Source organism: Malaya genurostris, chromosome 2, assembly GCF_030247185.1.
Source record: "Malaya genurostris strain Urasoe2022 chromosome 2, Malgen_1.1, whole genome shotgun sequence".
NCBI classification, from domain to species: Eukaryota; Metazoa; Arthropoda; class Insecta; order Diptera; family Culicidae; genus Malaya; species Malaya genurostris.
The window spans coordinates 14,338,043-14,354,719 of record NC_080571.1 but is presented as its reverse complement, the minus strand read 5'-3'; the positions used below and the strand labels follow the sequence as shown (position 1 = coordinate 14,354,719).

At 39.0% G+C, this 16,677-nt stretch overlaps 1 protein-coding gene across 5 annotated transcripts in view; it reads left to right on the top strand.

The window, feature by feature from the left end:
- The window catches only part of LOC131433015 (supporter of activation of yellow protein), a 49,507-nt gene extending 34,428 nt beyond the window's left edge, over positions 1–15,079 (top strand). For all 5 annotated transcript variants that reach the window (XM_058599735.1, XM_058599731.1, XM_058599732.1 and 2 more), the window contains 7 exons: positions 3,358–3,641; positions 3,706–4,167; positions 4,223–4,393; positions 4,460–4,673; positions 4,732–4,972; positions 10,504–10,731; positions 10,801–15,079. In XM_058599735.1, the coding sequence (XP_058455718.1) occupies positions 3,358–3,641; positions 3,706–4,167; positions 4,223–4,393; positions 4,460–4,673; positions 4,732–4,972; positions 10,504–10,731; positions 10,801–11,270 (2,070 nt within the window). In that variant the 3' untranslated portion in view covers positions 11,271–15,079. The remainder of the gene's footprint in view (positions 1–3,357; positions 3,642–3,705; positions 4,168–4,222; positions 4,394–4,459; positions 4,674–4,731; positions 4,973–10,503; positions 10,732–10,800) is intronic.
- The last annotated feature ends 1,598 nt before the right edge of the window (positions 15,080–16,677 follow it).

The following is a 16,677-nucleotide window of genomic DNA, read 5'->3' as shown; positions in this document are numbered from 1 at the left end:
CCAACCCGAAACTGGACCAGAAAGTGGTATCTCTAATCATGAAGCACAAATCAATGTCAATACGTGATTTGGCAAAAAAAGCTGCAATGAGTGTCGGAATGATCCAGCGTATCAAGAGGCGAAATTACCTGAAGACATACAAGAAGCAGAAAATCTCGGAACAAAGTATAGAACAGAAGAATGAGACTTATGTAAAGGAGAACTCAAAAACCCTTCCAGGTCCACAATACTGTCGTCGTTGGGGAGGATGTGAGCGATGCGTACAGGTCGATTCAAGTGGAGAAATTCGGTCGAAAGGTACGGGTATGACAAGTAACATGTTCCTGTGGTTTGAAGTCAACCATTTTTTACACTACCGGAACTATAAATGCAGAAATCTATTGATTGAGTATCTCCAGAAGAGATTCCTGCCTTTATATAAGAAGCATAGTACACCTCCACTGTTTTGGTCGGATTTAGCGTCGGCTCACTATGCCAAAACCACTCTCAATTGGCTTGCGAAAAGGGTATAAATTTCGTTGAGAAAAATATCAATTAACCACATAACCCTCAGCTTCGACCCATCGAACGTTACTGGGCAATCGTGACGAGGGTCTTTAAGAAGACTGCTTAGGCAGCTGAGAACATTAAGGAGTTCAAAATAAGCGTCCAAAAAATGCGATGCAACACTTGTTCGGAACTTGATGAAGAGCGTTCGATCAAAAGTTCGAAAATTCGTGAAGGAATAACTTTGATTTCATCCGGTTTTCATTAACAGATCGGCTGAAAAGTTCGTATCGCTTCTATGAGAGGGCGCCACTAGAATTGAATCCATACCATTTTCAGTTAGTACCAACCTTCAAAAGATACGTGTATAAATTGGACAGCTGTCTGATTATTAGTTTGTGAGATATTGCATTTTGAGTGAAGCTACTTTTGTTATTGTGAAAAAAATGGAAAAAAAAGGAATTTCGTGTGTTGATGAAACACTACTTTTTGATGAAAAAAAGTGCCGCCGATACCAAAAAATGGCTTGATGAGTGTTATCCAGACTCTGCATCGGGCGAAGCAACAATTCGTAAGTGGTTTGCAAAATTTCGTACTGGTCATATGAGCACCGAAGACGATGAACGCAGTGGACGTCCAAAAGAGGCTGTTACCGATGAAAACGTGAAAAAAATCCACAAAATGATTTTCAATGACCGTAAAGTGAAGTTGATCGAGATAGCTGACACCCTAAAGATATCAAAGGAACGTGTTGGACATATTATTCACGAATATTTGGATATAAGAAAGCTTTGTGCAAAATGGGTGCCGCGTGAGCTCACAATCGATCAAAAACAACAACGAATTGATGATTCTGAGCAGTGTTTGGAGCTGTTATATCGAAATAAAACCGTTTCGTCGATATATAACAATGGACGAAACATGGCTCCATCACTTCACTCCGGAGTCCAATCGACAGTCAGCTGAATGGACTGCACGCGATGAACCGAACCCAAAGCGTGGAAAGACTCAACAATCGGCCGGTAAGGTTATGGCATCTGTATTTTGGGATTCGCATGGTATAATTTTCATCGACTACCTTGAAAAGGGAAAAACCATCAACAGTGACTATTATATAGCGTTATTAGAGCATTTGAAGGACGAAATTTAAAAAAAACGGCCTCATTTGAAGAAGAAAAAAGTTTTGTTTCATCAAGACAATGCACCGTGTCACAAGTCGATGTAAACCATGCTGAAATTGAACGAATTAGGCTTCGAATTGCTCCCTCATTCACCGTATTCTCCAGATTTGGCCCCCAGTGACTTTTTCCTGTTCTCAGACCTCAAGAGAATGCTCGCTGGTAAAAAAATTAGAAGCAATGAAGAGGTAATCGCTGAAACTGAGGCCTATTTTGAGGCAAAGGACAAATCGTACTACAAAAATGGTATCGAAAAGTTGGAAGATCGCTATAATTGCTGTATCGCCTCTGATGACAATTATGTTGAATAATAAAAACGAATTTTGGCAAAAAAAAATGTGTGTTTCTATTAAACGATACGAACTTTTCAGCCGAACTGTTATGCTCTAGCTTATTTTCAATACACTCCTTACTTATCGCTCAAACATGCTCTAGAAGGTACCCACCTTAAGGGGTTACTCTGTTCAATGAGCAATGGCTTGTAAATTCTTCGGAAACAGGAACACAAACACAACGTCACGGTTGCTGAATTGAACAGAGTTGAATTCAGTACGAACATTTTTCGTTGGATACAGTCAGGAATCATCATTTATCAATTAAAATTGATATCTCATTTCCATAGAGCTCTTCACATCGCTCGGAATTCTGCAGGGAAGCTATCTCGGACCTTTCATATTTTTACTGTGCTTCAACGAAGCCAACTTTTCTTTGGGTGGCTCTCGTCTATCGTTTGCTAATGATGTCAAGATCTACTACAACATCCGCCGCTCATAAAATGTAATCTTTCTCCAACGGAAATTGATAATCTTCGCAGAGTGGTGTAAAGCGAGCATAAGATACGTTAACGATGGAAAAAACGATTTTAATTAAAATTCTTTCTGGAAGGATCTGTGATATGAAGGTCGACTAGTTTTGGGGATCGATCGCTTATATTCAGGCATCACATCAGTGACATTGTGGCTAAAGCTTCCCATAGCCTAAGATTTTTATAAATGACGATGGCATCACTTGACAGATGTGAACTGTTTCATATTCCTTTGCTGTTCGTTTGTTCGTTCGAATATTGGATATGGCTCGGCTGTTTAGATCCCCTGACTAACGATGCTCATAAGATCGAGACGATACAACTTTGCTGTTTTGTTTGCTTCACTCATGTTGATCCTTATCACTAATGAAATCGCGGGCTACTTGGAGGTCTAGACATACAACAAAAGAGACGGGAATTATCACACTTTTCAATAATAGCAAATATCTTCAGCTTCTGATTAACTCTCCTGCTTTCTTTATTTTGAATTTTAAAACAACACCGTTCATAATCTTTTTACAAAACTTATGGTCATAAGCGATACATTTGAATTTAAAAAAAATTGCGCACATACTGTTTCAAAGATGGAACGGTTGTTTTGTTACATTTTTTTACTTGAATCAAGAACTATTGATTCGTCGTGATCACTAGCCTTCATTTGTGAGCTTCGGAACTTAATCCTAACATATTTTTCCCGTATAAATTTAAAGTCGGGTGATGGTATCCAAATTCAAATAAATCGTATTTTAATCATAATGGCAAATGTTTTTAGTTGCTAAGACACACTTTTCCTGTAAAAAAATCCGCTATCATACACATCAAAACGACACAAATTGTCTCACATTTGGTGCACCCATCTAATCACACCATGTTTGCTTCTTTTTCCAGGACATACACCGAAGGAAACTGCAACTGACACCCTTCCCCGGCAATAGCAACAGCTCACTGCAGCTCTTCGAAGAGGACACCCGTATGAGTGGTGATTTCAACTTCACCACTCCGATGCGGCTGATCAGTACCGGCGGTGGACCCAACGAAGAATCCCAAAGTTCGTATCTGAGCAGTGCCAGCGTGACGCAGGATAATAGCATGACGCTGCAAACGATTCTCAGCACCACCGGCAGCAGTGCTCGTAAACCAAAAGCGAAAATGGAAGTTGGAGACGTTAATGGGTATGTTTATTGTGTTTTATTTGAATTTGAATAGCTTTTTATGATAAATTATTTGATGAAACAGGCGAACGGAGTTCTCGGTGGAAATGATAGCCGAGTACGAGTGGCCTCAGCCAACGTTGGCAAATCCTAGATGCCATGGAGACGCCTACATGATACAGGAACAGATCGCCGAGTATCTGGGCGTGAAAAGTTTCAAGAGAAAATATCCGGATTTGATGCGACGGCCCGTGGACATGGAAGAACGAAATTATATTATGGAGCAAGGTATGGCGTCCGAGAAGATGTGCGATTTAGGTTTAACGGCCGTGTATGCATCGGAAATTCTGGACATCATGTGCAATGACTATCCGGAGAAGTACGAGGAATACAAACGGTATCAGCGGGAAAAACTGTACCGCGATCGACAGAAATACCTCCGGACGGCTGTGGCGGCGATTGCAGCCGAAGGTGTCGACCGAAGTCAGCTACAGAAGGAACGGGCGATTCGGTCGGCCTCCAGTTGGAATGTCATGATGAACAAAGAGTAAAGTTTTTCCAATGATTTACAGGATTTTGTCTAAACTTATATGCTTTTCTAGACGAAAGGAAACACGTCGATGTTGTATGGATCTTCAAACGTATGTGGTGCAGGTGCCTCGCGAGCAAAAGTTAGAAAAGAAGCCTGTTGACCAGGCTAGTCATTATCCGGTAGCCTTAGTTCCTGGCCAATTTTCTGAATTTTATAGGACCTACACGCCGGAAGAATTGGCGTAAGTCGTCATTAATTTCTGTGTAGGTGTCATAACTTATTCTGCAATTTAATTCATATATTCCAGGTGTTATCCGATCAATACTGCCCTGTTAGATCCGTTGCAACTGAATCAAATCCTCCGCTCGGACCGATACAAACAACTGCTGGCCGAAGTTGCTTCGGAAAGCGATAGTGGTAGTAGCAGCAGCAGTGATGACTCTAGCAGTGATAGCGAAGAAAGTGATACTGAGAATTCGGATAGTGATGATGATTCTAGCAGTGGTTCGGAGGATTCTGAGGTTTGTACTTTCAACATGTGAGCCTTTTCATGTGTAGCCAACTTGTTTTCCAATGCAGGACTCCGAAGTGCCGTTGAAGAGAACATCGATCAGAAGACCTCCCGTGAGTAGCAGATTGCAGCAAGCCGCTCTGCCAAAGATGACTCCAGCAACTAGTACTACTGCAGCACCAAGGGCAGAGGAGAAGAGTAAAGCTGAGTTGAATCCGTATCTATGTGCCGTCTGTCAAGGAGCGCAGAACAATAATCAGTTCAACAAACCGGAACGATTCATTCGGTGCTCGGTGTGCAGGCGGAGAGGTTCGTATTTTACTCCATAATGTTTTCCCTGAATATTTTGCTACCATGTTAATGAACTATCCAATCTATTTCGTCATTATTTTGTCGCCTTTAGATATATAAAAAAAAACTATTCTTAGTCGAGAATTGAAAAAAAACCCGATTTTTTCCGTATTTATTTAACGAGTTATATTTTGCTGTATCAGGCGTATTAGGTCGGACGACAGAGAAAACAGTATGATATAGATGAATTTGCAATCCATAAAAAATAGTTAACTGTTTTGTACACAAACAAAACTACCATTGTGAAATGGAGTTAGAAGATTCATTAAAATCACGCCACTCATTGAACAATTACGTTCGCGATTGGTGATGAAACATTTTCACTTTAGTTCCCATCATCTCCGAAATTCTCGGTTGGCACAGGCGACCTTGTTCACTGTTCAGGCAGTCATCTTTCTGGTACATCAATCAGAGCCGACAGTGTCTATGAATTTGTAAAGAAAATATACTTCTTCGATTGCACCGATTGAAGATGTGTTATGTGTTTTTGGAACATTTCGCGGTGATTTTTCAAATCCATCTGCCTCATATTGTGATCATCGGTTGCCATGAAATAGAGAGAATCGAGAGAATATAGATTTTGTCACCAGGTGAATAAATCTTCCGAATTGTCCGGAGTTTTGAACAATCGAAATATACTAGGCAATTTCAAAGCAACGACTTCGACGAAGCAATGCAAAGTGGAAAAAAATCTGTGTAATTGTGTGTCCGTTTGCACTGTACAATCTTGCTATAACTTAAATTTTAAAGTCTTACATGTCTTTTTGTGCGTAACAATTTACTTTTGGTCAAACTTCAGGACTGTGGAAAGACCTGCCAGATACGTAACAGCTCGACAACCATACTAGCTCTTTGGATCACCGTTTCCATTCCCTCAAGTTTTCTCCGGATAATTTTAGCAAGCGAAGTTTGCATTGGAACAGATCCTCTGAAGATTGACAACCAAGGCATGTAAAGGTTTTTACTATCAAAAATTGGTTAGCTTCAATTGGATGCATTTTACTTGGATCGTGTATTAAAAAATACTGAAAACCCCTCATTTTGAAGATGTGTGTGTGTGTGTAGAATAGTACCTGATTTAATCTATCACGCGGCAGGATGCTTGAAATTTGTTTGTATATTATTAGAAATTTTCATTAGCGACATTGTGTCTGTTGATTATACCTTAATAGAACCAATCAAACAATTCGAAGTAGAAAGGTGGCGGAGACACATTAACCCATTATAACCCGGGAGTTTTAAAATTTGAATCAAATGAACTGATATCATCAGTTCCATCATATTATATGTTGAAGATTATGAGAAACGCAAAATTACTGTTAGAAATCTTTTGTAAACGAAATTATTCCACCGTATGATATACCATACACACAAATGTTAGCATCAAATTTTACACATTATTTGGAATTTTTTTAGATATAACCTTTTTAAAGTCTCTTCTACTGTTTTGTCACAAGATATAAGTATTAGCACATAATTTGATCTAAAATACAAAGCAATATATAGCTTACTTTTGCACAGCCATTTCTAGTCGTTAGTAGGTCAAAGGTCAAGGATCAAAATACAATTAAATTTTGAAAAACAAACAACAGATTTAACACACAAAGAAGTGGCGTAGTATGTAGTTTATCTGTTTTTGCTATTGTGAAGCTATTGGGTAATGCCTATGATATATACGCTAGGACATAATGGGTTAAGCTGTCGAAATTCGCAAAGATAAGTTGGGAGTTTATTTGTTTATTATTGTAAAATCAATAGACACATTATAGTCCTAATGATAATTTCTAATACTAAGTAAAAAATTTACTTGAATTGTTTTGCGTGGAAGGTTGAAGTCAAATCCAGATGATACACGATTGAACGTTTTTTGCAAGCCTATAACGGCACCGTTTGTTCCATATTTGGTGCGACGTAGAGGTAGTCGAAGAAAGGCGTTGTTACGGAGAGCACGGCGACGAACATTGATATTAACCTCACGGAGCAAAGCGGGGCAGTCAATCCTATCATTCAAAATATCAGCTATCATTAAAGCACGCGACAGCTCTCGTCGTACTTGTAGTGTGTCAAAACCAATCAGCAATCCGCGATTTCCATAGCTCGGCAGTTGATGTGGATTATTCCAAGGTAATCGTCGAAGAACAAAACGTACGAATCTACGTTGTATAGATTTTATTCTATGAGCTCCATTGAGGTAAAGAGTGTTCCAGACTACTGAGCAATATTCCAAAGTAGAACGAACGAGTGTACAGTATAGAGTCTTCAGGCAATAAATATCATTGAAGTGCTTAGCCATTATAAATATGAATCTCAAACAGCGAGAAGCTTTCGCAACAATGTAGTTAATGTGCTGTTTGAACGATAACTGCTCATCGAGAAAGACACCAAGATCTTTGACGCATGTCGATCTACTAATCATGAATCCTTCAAGATAATATTCGAATTTGAACGGTAACTTTTTCCTTGTGAACGTAATGATTGAGCGCTTTTCGGGATTCACTATCATATGATTGGTTTTGCTCCAATTCGCAAAGATTTCCAATTGCCGTTGAAGGAATGCCGCATCTTCTGAGTTGCGGATGGTATGATAGATCTTGAGGTCATCAGCGAAAGAAACTCGTGATCCATCCAGACAAAGATTTACATCATTGAAGTACAGTAAGAAAATCAAAGGGCCAAAATGACTCCCCTGTGGAATTCCAGACGTTGCAACAAATTCTTCGGAAACACAGTCATCTATTCTGATAGTAAGACGTCGATTGCTGAGATATGATTGTATCCATTGAATGACGTTTGCACCAAAGCCGAGTCGATTTAATTTTGCAATTGTGATGTCATGATTGATTTTATCGAAAGCAGAAGAGAGATCTGTATAGATAACGTCCGTCTGCAACCCGTCTGACATAGCGTTTGTTATGTAAGATGTAAAAGATACGAGGTTGGTAGCTGTTGAACGCTTCGGCATAAACCCGTGTTGAGTATCATCAATGTACTGCTTGCAATGGGTAAAAATTTGAGTCAGAATGACTTTTTCGAACAATTTAGGAATTGCGCTAAGAGAAGTGATACCGCGGTAGTTGTTCATATTGCTTTTGTCGTCTTTCTTGTAAACCGGATACATAAACGAAGCTTTCCATAAATTCGGAAATACTGCTGTAGTTAATGAGGTTCTGAATAAACGATAAAGTGGTGATATTATTCCAGCCGAACATTTCTTTAAAATAACTGCCGCTATGCCATCTGATCCTGCAGAACTCGAAGACTTCAATCCAGCGATAGCCATCTGTACCAAATTCACGTCTATGTCAATGGAGTGCAAAAAGCAATTAGATATCGGAACGTTGATTGCCGCTCGTTCGATTTGCTGTGGGGATAATGCTTCAGAAGAGAAAGCACGAGCGAATTGTTCCGAAAAGAGCTGGCACATTTCTTGAGTACTCGAATCGGTACGCTCACCGAATCGCATTAACGATGGTAATCCAAATTCCTTCCTTTGCTCATTCACGTGCTTCCAGAAAGCTTTTGGGTTAGACTTCATTCTATGCTGAATCTTCTTTAAATAATTGGCATGGCAGCGCTTCACGGTTTTCTTGTATAACTTATTTATCTGAATATAATTATTGTATGGGAGACCATACATTCATTCATGAGGCTTGAATAGCGACTTTTAAATTAAGGGGCAATTTAAAATCTTAAAAAAACGGCCATTGTTACAAAACGCAAGAGCAGTTTTCTTCGCAATCGCTGAGCAGAAATTCAAAACAGAAATATCATTTTGTTTAGAACATTTTTTTAAACAAACTGATGTTTTTTTTTCTTAAAGATTCATCAAGCAGTAGCCAAGGAAACTGATTTAGCGTTTTTCAACAAAGGCTGTTTTCCAGAGATTGTAAGTAGAACCTTAAGGTTCTACTCACAATCCCAAGAAAAAAGGCATTGTTAAAAAACGTAAAAGCAGTTTTCTCCGCTATTGCTAGATAAATATTCAAGCGAAAAACATCTGTTTATTAAGAAAAACAAACCAAATAAACTGAAATTTCTCTTTTCAATTTCCGCTCAACGACAGTGAGAAAAACTACTTTTGCTTTTTGCAACAATCTATGTTTTCCTAAGATTGCAAATTGCCCTTTTATCAGAGAGTTTCGGTGCCGGAGGGCCTGGAATAACGTCTGTTGCCTTCCCAAGACAACTCGATTGCCCCGATCTATTTTTGCTGAATTTGGCATATTGCCATCACAGGAAAAGACCATGGACTGATATGTCACCCTCATAACCCGTTATCGGCACGGAACAAAACAAACAAATCTACGTTTTATCGAGCTTCAGAGAGATTCTAAACATTGAATATCTGTAAACACTATACCAATCCCAAGTATCACAAATCTTTAGCAAAAATGTACCGCCCATACTCGCATTACAGTCCTATATTGATTTAGTGTTTTGAAGCACAACAAATTGAAAATCAATATAAAATTTATATCAGTTTTTTGTTCAACATGCCACAATCACAGTATGTATTGGATAAATGTGCAGTCACTTTTCACTAGAAGCGCCGTCAGTTTCTCCATACAGTGGAAAATCTAGGTTTTGCTCCATTTATGGTCATGTGTTGTTCGAATGTCAATCGTTCATCGATAAATTCACTGAAACCACTGACTCAAGTCGCTTAGTTTATCACAGATTTCCTCAAGTTAATATAAAAATTTCAATTTTTTTCCGTGAAAGTTATCATGTATGGAGATATCACTCCCACGGCGAACGGTTGCGACAATTATCAAATGCCATTGAAGTGAAGCCATATCTTTCAAACTGGTGGTAAAATGATAGATTCTGAAGTCATCCCCAAGCGATCCTTGATGACCAACCAGAGAGAAATTAACATCGTTAAAATACAGTAAAAATATCTCAGGATCAAGGGGACTTTCCTGTGAAGTTCCACAAAAGGTTGCGTTCGAAAATGTTCACCTGTTCGGAAAATATTGTCTCTTATTTCAAATAAACGGCTCAACTACTGCCTTCTATGCCGAATTCGAAAATATCTTCGAAATGAATTAATCAACCTCCGCGTAGTTTCTTTGAGATAAGTGCCATTCCACGAATAAGCGATACAGTTTCTATTGAGATCAACTACTATACCGGAAGTCAGAGGTCGCAACCGGTCTATGGACTGTGTAGTGCCATTAAATAGCTTACTTATGAGTCCCGCGTTGGCGGTTCAATGCATAGGGTACTTGTCTTACAAACCCAGTTGTCGTATGTTCGAGCCCCGATCTGGAAGGATTCCGTAGTGTCAGTAGAATCGTAGCGCACCAGCCATGCAATAATTCTGTACGCACTGAATCGGCTGTGAAGTCTGTTGAAACAGAAGGTCAAATTCCACTACAGGAATCTAATACCAAGGCTCTGCTTTGCATGAGTCATTTCTTATACCAAATAGTATTTCATCAGCTGACTTTGCGGGCCATACAAATAAATAATTCGTTTAATTCCAGCACATCCATCCTGCATCGAGATGTCGGCCAAAATGTTCAAACGTGCCCTCGAGTATTCGTGGCAATGCTCGGAGTGTAAATCCTGCCAAAAGTGTCACGGTCGACGGCAGAACGCCGTTCCGACGACGGAAACTGCAGCTACCGTTGGCAGCAGAAAAATGGTGTTCTGTGACCAATGTGATCGTGGATTTCATCTGAACTGTATCGGTCTTCGTAACCTCCCTAACGGTAGGCTCGAACGGAAATAAATTGTAATATTAGTGGTTACACACTACTTTTCTTTTTTATTATTCACAGACCGATGGCACTGCTCGGTGTGTACGATTTGCAACCGATGCGGTGCACGAAGTCCGGAGGGTCATCCTAATCCGTACTTGACGGTGCAGCAGCGTGAGAATCTCGCCATGGTCGCTAACTGGACGCATGAGTATGCCAACAATGAGCTAACGCGGATACGAGAACACGTGGTGACACTGTGTGTGCCTTGTGTGCGATTGCGGAAGCAGCAAGAAGACGAACAACAACAACGGTTGCTGGAACCGATGCCGCGACAGCAGTCGAACATCAGTAGTAATGTTTCCAGCAGCAGCAACAGCGGGAAACATACATCTATCGGTTGTAGCGATAGTGCAAGTAGCAGTAGTAGCAATAACAACAACAACAACAACAATGTCGTTAGACCGACGAGTAAAGCGACACCGGATGCGCAGGTAAGGTTTGCCCGCGCACCATCGTCCTCGTCGACATCGACGGCAACGAAAGGGTGAGAGTAATCTTATTCTAGTTTTATATTTTAATAGTGAACCAACAAATCGGTAAGGATTTAAAGACTCGTTCTAGTTTTTTCTTCTATTTTCCGTGGCAGTTCGGCAAAACAATTCATTTAGTGTAAATTTTTAAACCGAATCATTTTGTACAAACACAAATATAGTTAAGCGAGACGAATTCGTTACATTGTTAGTGGTTTTTTTTTCGTTCGTGCACGGTAAAGGCATTATTGCTGTTCTCTGTTTATATTTGAAAAGTCGCAACGTCGGTTGATAGACTTTGGAATTTACTCCAGAAAAAGGATATGGGGAATTTGTGAACTCAGGAGCGTGATAATATTATGCTTCTTTTGTTATTGTCTTCTGCAGTGGTAAAATTGGTGACAGGGACTGGTCAAAAAGTTTATGTTGCTCATTCTGCCTTCGAACCATGAACAAAAATATTTTAGACTTTCAGTACACTCAATATTGGGTATTATCTCTATGCACCTCGTCTCCGAAACATGACCGAACGAGAAGAAGATTACCAAGATACTTGATCTCGAAACACCTTTCCAAAAGCACGTGCTCGGTTCCAGAGTCTATGCTGTATGTCAGTCCAGTCTACTTTAGTCTGTCGTATTTTACAAGCCTTTCAAGGTGACAATGTTGGAATATTTTTTCGACTATTATAAACACCTAAACTCTTCTGCATGTGGAACACTTTGCTTATAAAACACATACACTACTAACGACAGACGGAGAGAAAAGCTCAACGTTCATGAAACAAAAAAAAAACGCCTGGGAATCGAACCTTCATCCTTCTTACCGCGAAGATATTCTGTCAACTACGCTACTCAGAAACATGTGTAGAACACGCTCCAGTACGCAACAGATGAAATAGCGCTGAACTTGTGCGTAATACTGCACATAAGCCGAGTGAGATTCAACTACTGCCCTAGCAGCTAGTTGACCTCTTTTCGAAAACTAACTTCCCTCCCAATTCATCGTCTTGTCTCGCTGAAACATCTTAGCGCAAGCGCTGTTCAACTGCTAGCCAGGTCCCTTGACATAACACTCTACACCCTTCCGTTTATCTCGACACTTATTTTAAATATCATTGAATTCCAGTAATCGCCCTTATTCTGAATAACGACGTATTGATTTTTCGATCGAATGTGGTTCGATCGAATCATAGCTACCTTTGATTTTGCTACCGTTATTGGGAATACAAATGAAATACGAGGGAAAAAACGATACGACGTTATTCAGAATAAGGGCGAATATTACAAAGGCCACTATTCGAAATTTAACAAACGTAATAACACACTCACGTAGCTCATAGCTCGGTAGCTCACGAAAATCCACGAAGAGCGAAACGATTTGGCTAGTCTCATTATAGAACCGATGCAGTGTAACTTATATCAGTTTATACATCTATTGCTCGTTTAGTAAAAATCCTCCAAAAAAGTAATTGAATTTCAGAGGTACCTTCCAATGCGAAAACGTTATAATCGATCACTTTTCCGGATCATTCGGTTGGAATCGCACCAATCAGCAAAGTTCTCTGTTTGTCGTTTAAGAAATGCAAAGCCTTGGTATTAAATTCCTGTAGTGGAATTTGACCTTCTGTTTCAACAGACTTCGCAGTCGATGCAGAGTGCACAGTACCATTGCATAGCTGGTGCTACGATTCTACTGTCACTTCGAATCCTTCCAGGCTCGAATATACAACTGGTTTGTAAGACCATTGCCCTATGCATTGGACCGCCAACCCGGGACGATGTTTAAGAAATGCAGCATCCTTATCATTGCGGGATCCAAAATAGTTTCTAGCCAAACATTCACGTCATTGAAATAAAGCAGGAATATCAAAGAATCAATATGACTTCCTTGTGGAATTCCAGGCGAGATTTTTTTTATAAAAGTGATCGTTCAACTTGACGACTACAAGGTGATTGGAGAGATGAGTTTTAATCCAACATCGAGCCGAAACCAAGTCTGATCAATTTAGCTATCGCGATGACGTGATTAATCCTAGCAAAGGCATTTGAGAGATCTTTGTGAGTTTACTACGTCTTGCACACTTACTTCTCTACTTAACAAGTGAATCGACTTCGAGATTATTACTGATTCAAAGCAGACATACTCATTCAAACTTTCTCATTCTGCTAGTACCGCATTGGGCACCCAATCGCCGTCTTTCTTAGTACTAAATGATACACGGCGGTTTTCTGTAAGGCATGAGATACGAACTTGTGAGCACTTTATTGCCTCACCCTTTGTCGACCACCATAATTTTGGAATCAACTCCTACTTAGTGAATCAATCAATTGATACTACTGCCCTACGAACAAGTTTCGTATCAAAAAATGTTTTTTTTTAATGTACGCATCATAAATTTAGTTTGGTTTGACTAATTGAAACAGTCTCAGGGTTTCAATCCGTCCTACCACAGACCCGATGGTTCGCAGAAGTCTAGTTCAGAAGTGTCCACTTTTACACCTAGGCACAATGAAACCGTACTAATAAATTTTCTTATATTAGAAAAAGTAAAGGAAAATGTCTATCCACAAAATAAAATAAAATGTTGTTTAGCTGGAGCAGTTAAAATCACAGATTCAGAATTGCGAAAAAAAAATCCAATTTCGTTTCGGATAGCAATTTCTTAGTAATTCCCCTCCTCAGCATACGTTGCGACTGTCGCCTTTTGTCCCTACTTTTTTTTTAAATCAGCAAGCACACAAACGTACCAACGGATGAGTTCAATTATCACGTCGGTAGTTAATTGTAAGGAAACCGAAGAAACTGATGTACAGAGAACAACAAGTAGGATAAGAATTTGTTTTTCGTTCTTGACCCACGAAACCTAGTTATCTACAACAGTATAGAGGAAGTACCATAACAAAATCTCATCGAATCTACGTTTTGTTTTTGTGGGTTGAAACGATTATAGAAAGCTAATTATTCGTCAACACAAATTTGGAATGAGCCAATACACAGGTCGTTTGATTTTAAAATTGTCGCCAATCATCAAAAGAATGTTCTGGATTGAATGTTTAAAATGTTTTTAGGTATGTTTTTTTCATATTTTATGTGAAAAGAATATAAACATACGCATAGCCGGTCTAATAGTTTTTATATTGTAAAAATAGCAAAGAGGTACATTATTATTAAGTACGTATATATTGTTAACACTGGAAGGAAAATGTAATAAACGGTAAGGCTAGGCGCATTGTAAATATACGGTCGCTACTAAAGAAAACAATATTAGGTTAATAATGAATCACCTTCAGCAAGAATCAAGCATAAAATGAAAAAAAAATACTACTTCTGACAAGTATTAATACATTTTAGGTGAGAGGTTGACTTTCAAATGCTACTTTGTATAGAAAATATACAAAAAAAAAACAGAACGAGAGAAAAGGTTTAGCATCGAACAAAAGAGCATTTTCAGCAGATGATTATAAATAAATATAACAGTAGACGTTTAGAATATGGACCTTTTCTCTCTAACCCTTGCCTAGCTAGCGGAGTCTTAGAATGTAAAATTCTAAATGGAAACTTTATAGCCAGCTACGCATGAAATAGCAGTAAAACAATACAAGACAACCACTTATCATTAGGAAATCGATATGGTTGATTAAATGACACAAATTCTCCTTTCGGTTGTTTCTGTTTTTTTCTGCTAATAATATTCTCCGTTGATAAACCAATAGTGCACGTGCGGTATAGGCAGATTAAACAAAAAAGATAAATAATAAAAGCATTAGCTTGTAATTTATTGAATTGACTATACTTTTAACGAATAAATTTTTTATAAAATATTACTTGATGTATTTTTATTAAAGAAATTATCACAACCCACTTCTACTTTCGATCCTATTTCTACTATAGAGTTAATTCTACTCCCACCAAACTGTCTATAAAAATATAGTTTTCCATTTTCTGAAAAAACCGCTTGAAACAAAATATGAACGGCAGCACCTCTTATGTAGGAATTTGAAATCGCCTCGTTCGTCTGGTCCACTCAAAGCCTTTAAGTCTCACCTATTCACGCATGACAAATGAAGAAGACACAGAAAATCGTTCCGAACTACGAGAAACACCAGATGGACAGTTACTTCAGCAAAAATATGTACGACACGAGAGCAGCCATAAAGCAGACCCTGTCAGCTTGGAGCGAAGCAAAGATATCATATTAACAAGATATCCAGCTCTCACATTTCCCGAACAAATAATTGGCAACATCCTTTTTTGCGAGCATGTCGCCCTCAGGTGAGTCCGCATCGAATCTCATACATAGAAGTAAGGGAGAGAAATGTCAAATTCGTACGCGCCAAAATAGCAGGGCTGCGCACCCATACAATTGACATGACATGTTGAATGAGACGCCGTGCGATGGCGTTGCTGAACTGAAGATTGAGATCGCTCCAAGCTGACAGGGTCTGAGCGAAGTCAATCTTCAGTTCAGCAACGCCATCGCACGGCATCACATTCAACATATCATGTCAATTGTATAGGTGCGCAACCCTGCTATTTTGGCGCGCACGAATTTGACATTTTTCTCCTCTACTTCTATGTATAAGATTCGATGCGGGCTCGTCTGGGGGCGACATGCTCGCAAAAAAGGATGTTGCCAATGATTTGTTCGGGAAATGTAAGAGCTGGATATCTTGTTAATATGATGTCTTTGTATAAAGGCAGATCAAAAGTAAATTGATATGCCCCTCGCGCATCAGCAACAGGCATCTAGTGTTGGATATCTGAATATTTGACAGTTTTTTGTTCACACTTCTATAGAGAACAACAGGTTTTATTAAAGTAGTCGATCGTGTTCTGAATTAACGTCAAATGGATCTCGAAAGAAAAAAAATCTTTAGAAATTCTTAAATACCGGACCAACGAAAAAACTACAAGGATCAGCCCCATGGGGTTATTCGAGCCGTTGATGTGGAACAAGGCAACCAAAATTTCTAATGATCTACAATAAAACAGTTCGATCAATCGTCACACTTTTGAATCCGCAACTGCACGAGAGTCTGCTTAGATTGATCTTGATTAGGAACCAACATCGAACATTGTTTGTTTTATAGCCGACGAAATTACACCAATATCTCAAATGTATGCAATTATATCTTTGTACATGCTTGCGATTCGATTTTGATATTCTCTTCGCCAAGCTTGTGTTCAAGATTTGTACGCAAGAGGTTATTTTTATAGCGTTAAGTTTCTCAACCATTCTGCGATTTCGGTTGAAACGATAAACCTTTTCTCATTATCAATCGAGTTCATCTTATATTAATTAGAAATTAATCTTAAGCACTCAAAATTTACCCTGGGGTAGTTACCAATTTCTCAGACGTAATGACATAACCTGGAATTTTATCCGAGCTTGCATGACACAAGATCAGAGCATACCAATTAA